The sequence below is a fragment of the Gavialis gangeticus genome, unplaced genomic scaffold (genome assembly GCF_001723915.1).
Source record: "Gavialis gangeticus isolate Ggan-Ray unplaced genomic scaffold, GavGan_comp1, whole genome shotgun sequence".
Taxonomy (NCBI): domain Eukaryota; kingdom Metazoa; phylum Chordata; order Crocodylia; family Gavialidae; genus Gavialis; species Gavialis gangeticus.
In genome coordinates this window covers 47,847,605-47,857,687 of record NW_017728997.1, presented here as the reverse complement: position 1 = coordinate 47,857,687, position 10,083 = coordinate 47,847,605, and the positions used below count along the sequence as shown (strand labels likewise).

At 49.4% G+C, this 10,083-nt stretch overlaps 1 protein-coding gene across 2 annotated transcripts in view; it reads right to left on the bottom strand.

Annotated features, from left to right (window-relative positions):
• FAM166A (family with sequence similarity 166 member A) overlaps positions 1-10,083 on the bottom strand; it is a 78,890-nt gene that overhangs the window by 51,877 nt on the left and 16,930 nt on the right. For both annotated transcript variants that reach the window (XM_019505169.1, XM_019505168.1), the window contains exon 3: positions 393-607. In XM_019505169.1, the coding sequence (XP_019360714.1) occupies positions 393-607 (215 nt within the window). The remainder of the gene's footprint in view (positions 1-392; positions 608-10,083) is intronic.

Genomic DNA, 10,083 nt, shown 5'->3' with positions numbered 1-10,083 from the left:
ATTGGGGGAGTCACTGTTCCCCCGAGCACCGCCAGGAGTTACCAGGAATAACGGTCACAAGCTGACAGAGGGTAGATTCAGACTAGACATCAGGAGGCGCTACTTCACAGTCGGGGCAGCTAGGATCTGGAACCAACTTCCAAGCAAAGTGGTGCTGGCTCCTACCCTGGGGGTCTTTAAGACGAGGCTAGACAATCACCTTGCTGGGGTCGTTTGACCCCAGTACTCTTTCCTGCCATGGCAGGGGGTCGGACTAGATGATCTTCTCAGGTCCCTTCCGACTCTAGAAACTATGAAACTATTTGGGTGAAAACCCTGACTTAATTTTAGTCATTTGAGACTTAATTTAACTTGTGTTTGTGTATGGAGTGAAACTCAGGAGTTCTACTTGCCTGTGTAGCCAGGAATATAACTTTTGTCTCGATCCAGCATCTGGTTCATGGGATGCTTTGTGTCACTAAAATCCTTTAAGAACTTTGGCTTCACCAGTGGTGCCAGCACAGAGCATGGGCTCTTCTGAATACTAGGATCGGTGAGCAGGTGAGATGTGGTTTTGCCATAGGTTTCTCCAATTTGGTAGCGGAACTGAGGGTAAAATCCCCCATATCTGAGGAGGTAATCACAGATAGGCAGTCAGCAATCCAGCATACTAAGGTTTTCTCTCCCTAGTGCATAATTACAATAATTTGTTTTATTACTGTGTTTACATGTATTTGAAAGAGTACATTTAGCCTGAAGGGGAGACAGAGGGGTATTTGATAACAGTTTTCAAATACTTGAAGGACAGTTAGAGAAAGAATAGAGATGGGCTTTTTTCTCTGTGGCCAGGGGACAGGATGTGGAACAATGGCCCCAAGCAGCAGCAGAGGAAATTTGGGTTGGCAATTTAGAAGGAACTTTCTGACTTTGAGGGTGGTCAAACATTGGAGTAGGCTACCTAGAGAAGCTGTGGATTCTCCATCCTTGGAAATTTCCAAGAATAGGTTGGACAGACATTTGTCTGGGATAGTTTAGTTAGGGATGATCCTGCTTTGAGCACAGGGCTGAATTAGATGATCCCATGAGGTCCCTTCCAGCCCTACTTTTCTATGGTCCTATAATGCAGATATGTATAGGTGCAAATGTGTGAGGTGTCTAAGATTGAACTGTAGATAAATATGCTGTATGTGTGTTGGTGTGTGTGCCAGTGTGTTGCTATGTAAACAGCATGCATACCTGCAGAAAAGTAAGCAAAGTAAAAGCTTGTACTGGGTATTTTCAGCTATGAAAGTGTATGGAAGGAGGTGCAATTAGGATTTTTAAAGTTGTGAAAGCAAGCAAGCAGAACTGTTTTGATGCATACAGGCTTACACTTATGGGACTGTGCCTGCAAATATACAATAGTGTAAATGTACCAGAGAGGGCTCACACTTGTGGTCAGTGGAAGATAGGGAAGATAGAAGGGATGCTTTGTGTTGATTTTTATTTTGGCAAAATATGGTAATAATATGTTTATAATAAAATGTGAAACCTTCCTCAGTTCCAAAGTCTGGGTTTGCATTCACAGTCTTTAAGCACACTGACTATTTTAAAATTTTCAAAAGTCCCTTGTTTAACTGTAACTAAAAATAATGAAAAATATTTTTCTTCTATTATTCAAATAATTCCTTCCCTTATCCTCTAAGGATGAAAAGATTAAGAAGAGAAACAAATAAATTAGAGCAAAACACCAAAAAAACCTCTCATAAAATGATTGTTCAAAGAGCTGGTTAAACGAATGTAATTAAGCAGGATAGGCTCCTGGTTAAGATCTGAATCCCCTGAGAGAGATTTAATACTAGCACCAGGGAGCACTCACTGGAGCTAGTAGATGACAGGTTTAAACCTAGCAAGAGGAAGTACTTTTTTATGCAACTCATAGTTAACTTGTGGATTTCATTGCCATAAGAGGTGGTAAAGGCAGATAGCATATCCAGTCCCTTTTTGAACCTGGCTAAATTGATGGATGATAAAATCAATTAATAGCTATTGAGCAGAATGGTTAGAAATGTTTCTTCCAGCATTTTTGAGCCAATAATGGTGGTTTAGACATGCCAGAGGATCACTGTAGGGGATCACTATATCTAGATCGTTCTAGAGGGCTCCAGTTCAATGCTCTCCCTCTATAGCATCCACTTCTGTGATTGTCAGAGGCAAGAAACTGGGCTAGATAGACCACTGATCTGACCTAGTGTTGCACTTCTTATGACAGACTGAATACAAGCAATCAATCAATCAATATGCATTTTAATATATTACCAGGAGTAATATAATATATTGTCAACTATAGCTACTATAGGATTTATGCCCTTTCTGGGACAACATCTTCTGTTCTGCTCCAAAGGGAAAGGGGTCCTAAATAACCCTTAGCCCCGGGGTGGGAAAAATATGGCCTGCAGGCCAGATCCAGCCTGCGAGGCCATTCCATCCCCTAAAAATTTAGAAAATTAATATTTATCTGTCCTTGGTTCCTGTCAAAAATGACAAGAGCCAGGAGCAGTAGGACCCAGGGGAAGCCCTGGTGGGCTCCTACAACAGTAGGACCATGTGGCTCTTCCAGTGTGGGAAACTCAGGGAAGGGGAGGGGGAAGGGCAGGGGAGGACCCTGCCCAGGGAAGGAGCTGGTGCTGAGCTGGAAAAGTGGCCCCTCTCCTGCCGCATGACCAGTGTTCCCTGCTGCAGCTGCTCACAGCCTGTGTGGGGCTGTCCTGACCAGGCACAGGCAGCCCCACACGGGCTGCGAGTGGCTGCAGCATGGGGCGGCGGCCATGGGGCAGGGGAGGGCTGCTTTTCGCCGCATTCAGCACCAGTTTGTAACCTGCCCCCGCTGCCAGCCTGGGCCCCACACCAGCTCCAGGCTTGCCCGTCAGGGCTGCGCTGTGGCGACAGCAGCTGCTTGGTGTGGAGGAAAACAGTGACGGTGGCAAACACTGCCCAGTGCAGCAAGCAGGGGGAACACAGCTGCTGCTGCTGTGGCGCAGACCCAACAGGTGAGCCCGGAGACAGTGCACAGCCCAGGCTGGCGTTGGGGGTGGGTTACAAGCTGGTGCTGAGCGCAGGAAAAGTGGCTCCTCACCCATCCCATGGCCAGCGCCCTGCGCTGCAGCCGCTCATAGCCCATGTGGGGCTGCCTGTGCTGCTCAGGACAGCTCCGTGTGGGCTGCGAGCAGCTGCAGCAGGGAGCGCTGGCCATGGGGCAGTGGAGGGGCTGCTTTTCCCCATGCTCAGCACCAGCTCCTTCCCTGCCAGTGAGCAGGGGGTTGGGGCTGCAAGCTGCCCCCCGCCTGTACTGCAGGGCTGGGAAGGCACTGGGAGTGAGTGGATGTGGAAGTTAGTGGGAGCACGGGGCCTGCACCGGTGTCCCGGGGCCAGCACCAGCAGGGCCCAGAGCAGGGCAGCAGGAGTACAGGGTCCCGGCCAGCAGGGGCTCTATGGAGCCTAGCCAGCTCTCCCTTCTCCCTGCTGGTGCAGCCGAGCCCGGCTCCACAGACCCCTGCCAGCCTAAGCCACGCTCTGGTCCTCACTGGTGCTGGCCTGAGACATTGGTTCCAAGATGGTGACCAGGGGACGGGCTACCTGTCAAGGGGCTACCCATGCAGCCCTTGACAGCTTGCCAAAATGGGGTAGAGTGGCCCTCCACCTGAAATAATTGCCCGCCCCTGACCTTGTAGCACAAGTTGTCTTCTCCACAATCCTCCCAGTCAGGGACAGTGGCCAGCAGAGGGAGGAGTGTATTGAGGAGGTCAACCAAAGGCTTGGAAGATGGTTGCACTGCGTGGGCTTTGGATACCTTGACCCTGGTATGCAGTTTAACTACAGCAGCCTCCATGCAAGGGATGCTGTTCATCTCACCACCAGAGGGTAGAAGCTCTTCACCACAAGAGTTGCCAACTTGTTGAGGAGGTATTTAAACTAGCTGCATCCGGGGGCCGGGGAGAAAGTTTCGTTGCTGAAGCAGAATCCATTAGCCACAATGACACATGGGAGGACAGTCAAACAATAGATGTCTTGAGACAGACAATGTGACAGAAAACCTGAGATGAGTAGGGGAGAGCTCAAATGTCTTTATGGAAATGCCAGAAGCACAGAAATAAACAAGAGGAACTGGCAGTCCTACTGGCTGATGAGAAATTCAGTTTGACTGGGTTGGCAGAGACCTGGTGGGATGATGCATGACTGGGCAGTGAATACTGAAGGTTACAGGCTTTATGGGAAGGATTGGACTGGGAAGAAGGGAGGAAGTGTGGCCCTGTGGCAGGGCACTGTTTGTGCCTGCCACTTTAAGGGCCTGGAGCTGGCAGCTGCCTGATATGGGCAGCCATTTTTGAATCTGGGGCTGCCCATATAAACAGGGCAGTTCTGCTGCTGGAGGCCAGGCAACAACAATCGCCTGGCTGGAGGGCTGCTGGTATCATCTGGAGGTAAGGGAGGAGCTGTAGGGGATGGTCAGGAGGCTCCTGGTCCTGGGTATGACCTAAAACTGCACCCTTCCGGGTGTGGGTGGCCTGGTGGGGCTCTCAGTGGTACAGGAGCCCCCAGGAAATGCCAGGTCAGTTACCACCTTGGTGAAAGGCGGGGTCGGGGTGCCTTAACCCCTAGCCCCCACAACCGGGTGGGTTACCCCTTCGTAGGGTCTGGAGGGTGGACCCCCGGAGAGAGAGGAGGGCCATAGACTCACGCCTGTCTGGACTTCCCCTGACTGGTCAATGCTGGGGCCAGGACTGGAAGGGTCAAAGGGCCAGGGGCCCACACAAGGAACACCCAAGAGCTGAGGGCCTGGGGTTCCGACTGGCTGGGAGGTGGGCCAGGGCTAGTAGCCAAAGGTCCCGGGGGGACCACACGCAAAAGGGAAGCAGTTCTGGGAGCTATGCTGCCTAGTATGAAGGTGGATGGGACCTCCTGAGGAGAGGAATCCAGGCAGGATTTAATTAGGAGGATTCTGGGGCCCAGTGTGGGGGCCGGTGACGATGATAACATTGAGATGCCATCTGCGAGGCTTGGGCTGTGGTGCAGGGGAGGAATGGAGCCGCAGATAGCGCTCCCTGGCATCAGGGCAAGAAATGGGCAGCCTCCCGCTTATTAACATCTATTAATTAATTCCAACAAGGCATGGTGGGCAAGAAGGTGGGCGGTTAGCCCAGAAACAGGTGGGTGGGCCACAGTTAAAAATTGGCCGCGAGAAGGCCCCCTGTTACAGGCCCTCTATGTGAAAGAACAGTACCCCTCCCTGCAGATCATGTTTGACATCAGGGGAGGGTCCCTTGAGACCCTCTGAGTCAGATTACAAGGGGGACAAAGAGAGGGGACCTGATGCTGGGAATCTACTATAGGGCTCCCTCCCAAGAGGAAGAGAGCAATCGAGCATTCTCAGGAGGACTAACAGAGGCAGCCAGCACTAGAGACATGATAGTCGTGGGAGATGTCAACTACTCAGACATCTGTTGGGAAGACCATTCAGCTGTCTTCAGCATGTCAGTCAATTTCCTGGCAACAACAGACAGACAATCTGTTTCTGATACAGGTTGTGGAAAGCCTACTAGGGGCAAAGCCACCCTGGATTTAGTGCTGACCAAAGGGGAGGACATCATAGGCAACCTAAGGATTGGTGGTACCCCAGGCAACAGTGATCATAACCTGATAAGGTTCACCATCCACCGTAAGACTGGGAAGTTAGTCATCAGAACAGGAGTCCAAAATCTGTCTTCTTGAAATTTAGGCAAACTCAAGAGGATCATTGGAGAGGCCCTCTGCAACCGGCAACTGGATGATTTGGGAGTGCAGGAATGATGGTGCTTCCTTAAGGAAGCAATTCTCACAGCTCAAAAACAGGCTGTCCCCACGCGGGCAACAAGTGGGAAGGGAGCCAGGAGACCTGCTTGGCTCACCAGGGATATTAGGGAGGTATTGAAAAAGAAAAAAGAAGTGTATCTATACTGTGAAGGAATGGCTCAGCAACCAGGGAGGAGTACACCTGTATCACCAGGGCCTGCAGATACAAGACACAGAAAGCTAAGGCAGGCACAGAGATCAAATTGGCAACCAGTATGGAAGACAACAAAAAGTCCTTCTACATATGCATAGGAAGCAAGAGGAAAAAAAAAAAAAAAAAAAAAATCAGACTCTACTGTGGGACTCCTACTGAAAACCCAGGGGCAGCCCACAATAAATAACCATGAAAAGGCACGACTCCTAAACACACACCAGTTAGTCTGATTTTGATCCTGGGAAAAAATCTTTGAAAAAAATGTCAAGGAAGCTATCGGCCACAAGCTCATAACAGGTGGGGTAGTGAAAAACAACCAACATGGCTTTGCTGAGGGGAGGTCATGCCTAACAAACCTGATGTATTTTTATGACCAGGTAACTAACCAGCTGGACATGGGACATGAGGTTGACATCATCTATCTAGACTTCAGCAAGGCATTTGATACCGTACCCCACAAGATCCTATCAGTTAAGTTGGAGGGTACTGGCCTGGACCAGTTAACAATGAAGTGGGTTAGCAGCTGGCTCAGAGGCCGATCCCAGCGAGTCATAATGGATGGGATGGCCTCACCCTGGAGGGCCGTTTCCAATAGTGTCCCCCAGGGATCAGTGCTTGGGCCCATACTATTTAACATCTTTATCAATGACCTGGATGAGGGAGTGGAAAGTGCAATGATTAAGTCTGCAGATGACACCAAGCTGTGGAGAAATGCAGGCACATCTGAGGACAGGGAAAGGATCCAGGCTGGTCCTATGGGCTAAACACAATCAGATAAGGTTCAATAGGGATGTGTGCTGGGTCCTTCATCTGGGTAGGAAGAACCTTCACCACACCTACACAATGGGTGATATTGCACTGGCTGACACCACATCTGAAAGGGACCTGGGGGTGACAATCGACCAGAGGATAAATATGAGCCAACAGTGCGATGAAGTCACGAACAGGGTGGGGCAGAGCAGGTGCGGTAGATCCTGGGATGCCAAAAAGTGATCTTCACCATAAAAGTTGGAGACCGCTGTTCTATTCTATGATTCTATACTTTGCATTGGTATTTCTGAAATCCAATGAGGACTGCTCACCTGACCAGAGGCCCAGGGAACAGCGGGAAAGGCAATAGCCTACAATAAATCAGCCCAGAACAGGTGAGGGATCTTCTACAACGCTTGGACATTTTCAAGTCTGCTGCCCACAGGGCCATCCCTGGTGGAGGGGGGGTGAATCAGGGCAACTACCCCAGGCCATGCATTTTGGGGAGCCCCGCGGATAGTGCCATACCGGCCCCACCACGGCCACTGTGTGCCACCGGCTCTGTGCTCTGGCTGCTTGCCACCCCTCCCTCGCCATCCCCCAGTCCTGCATGGGCTGATATACCCTGGGCCCCACCCTAGGGATGGCCCTGGCTGCCCAGACAACCTGTGCCCGAGAGTCCTGAAAGAACTGGCCAAGCTGTTTGAAGAGTCCTGGAACTCAGGAGTGGTCCCGGATGACTGGGAGAAACCCAATGTAGTGCCCATCTTTAAGGAAAGAGGGATGACCCCGCAAACTACAGACCAGTCAGTCTGACCTCAGTCCTGAGTAAAATCTTTGAAAAGTTGGTTAAGGAGGCCATCAATTAGAAGCTGGTAACAGATGGGGTGCTAAAAAGCAACAAGCATGGCTTTGTCGATGGTAGATCATGCCTGACAAACTGTGTATCTTTCTACAACCAGATAACTAACCAACTGGACGAGGGACACGAGGTTGATGTCATCATCTTAGACTTCAGTAAAGCCTTTGACTCAGTCTTCCATGGGATTCTCTCCAACAGACTGGAGAGTACTCGGCTGCACTAGTCTCCAGTGAGGTGGGTGGACAACTGGCTTACAGGCCATACCCAGAGAGTAGTGATCAATATGATGCCCTCATCTTGGACAGCCATCTCCAGTGATGTCCCCCAGAGATCAGTGCTTGGACCTGTGTCATTCAATATATTCATTAACACCTTGGATGAAGGGGTGGAAAGCTCAATGATTAAGTTTGCAGATGATACCAAGCTGTGGGGAAACTTGGGCACACCAGAGGATAGGCAAAGATTGAGGATGACGTTGACAGACTGGATTTATGGGCGGAATGAAATCAGAGGAGGTTTAATAGGGAGAAGTTCAAGGTCCTTCACTTGGGTAAGAAGAACCCTTACCATAACTGTACAATGGGTGGTGGTCCACTGGCTGGCACAGCATCTAAATGAGACCTGGGGGTCATGATCAACTGAAAGATGAATATAAGCCAGTGCGGTGAGGCTGCCAGAAGGGCAAATAAAACTCTAGCATGCACAGCCAATGTGTGGCCAATAGATTTAAGGAGGTACTCCTGCCTCTCTATTCGGCGTTGCTGAGGCCTCAGCTGGAGTACTGTGCCCAGAATTGGGCACCGCACTTCAAGAAGGATGTGGATAAGCTCAAGAGGGTACAAAGAAGGGCCACCTGTATAGTTAAGGGCATGGATGGTAGGCCCTATGAGGAAAGACTCTGGAAACTGGGCCTCTTCAGTCTGAGTAAGAGAAGGCTGAGAGGTGACTTGATAGTTGCCTACAAGTAGGTCGGGGGGAGCATCAAGAACGAGGACAGTAACTCTTCAGGAGGGCACCTCGAGGGAGGACAAGAACCAATGGGCATAAACTAATAGAGGGTAAATTCAGGCTGGACATAAGGAAAAACTTCTTCTCTGTAAGGGTCACCAGAATCTGGAACACTCTCAGCAGATGTGGTGCAGTCAACCTCCTTGAAGGTATTCAAGGTGAGGCTGGACAGGCACCTTGTCGAGCTCATCTGAGCCCAATAACTTCCTGCCCGTGGCAGGGGACTAGACTTGATGATCTTATAGGTCCATTCCGGTTCTATGATTCTATGACTGCTTGATAAACCAGGAGCTTGGTTTCAGATCTGATGTTGCAATCTTCAAACATCTATTTCTTCAGGTGTCCAAAAGTTGCACTTGCATATTTGAGGCAATGTTGGGATTTCTTCATCAGTGTCAGCCTTCTGTGAGAGATGGCTTCTGAGGTATGGGATACACTCCTGTAGTAACTATAGCTTTACTTTATGTTCCAAATATATATAGTCAGTGCTGGCCAGCATGCCAGCACTCTTTTCCACTCTTGTTGTTGGAGCAATTTTATTTTGGAATACCCTTGGACAAATACAACAGGCATTCTCTCCCCTGCCCACTATCTCAGAATACATCAACCATAAGGGCTTCTTCCCCATTAGAACAATGAACATCTTGGACCAGAGGAGGCAGTTCACATACATCAATGCTGGCTGGTTGTGCAAGGTCCATGTGCCAGGATGTTTCACAACTTTGGCTTCCCTGCCTGATGGAGTTAGTAACTTTGTTCACAATGTTTTCAGGTGGCTGGATTCTGTAGACCGGGGGGGCACAACCTGCAGCATGGGTGCCACACATGGCACCGGCAGCCTCTGTGTGGTGTGTGACAGATCCGGGGGTGGGGAGGGGAGAAGAAAACAAAGTAGCAGACAGAGGATGTATCTACACAAGATGCTTATTGTGCATTAGCCTAATAACACTACATCGTAGCACGTTACAGCACAAACCATGCTAATAGCCTACTGCGCAGTGTTATTAGGCTAATGCACAGTAAGTATTGTTAAACAACCATGCATCGGTGCTACTGCACAGTAACTCTAAGTACTGCACATTTTAGTTAGTACTTTATTAAGGAAGTACTAAATGTGCAGTATCTAAGGTACATTAATGAATGTGTAGACATGCCTGCAGAAAGAAGCAGAGCAGCAGGGGAAGGGGATCAGAGTGACACCCTGAGAGAATGTGGGACTAGTTTATGGCACATCTGCCAAAAAAGTTTGCTTTCCACCATTGCAGACTATAGTATGCCCTGAGCTACTTAATGGCAATATCACAGAGCATTTATTTGAACAAAGCAGGGTAAGAGAAGAGTAGGTAAAGGATACGAGCAGGCTAAAGAATGTCAGAGATGAGAACAGTTTTAGAAAGTACGAGAATGGTCAAAAGAAGTAGGTTTAAGTTTGTTTAGAGTGTATTTGGTGGTTTTATGCTAG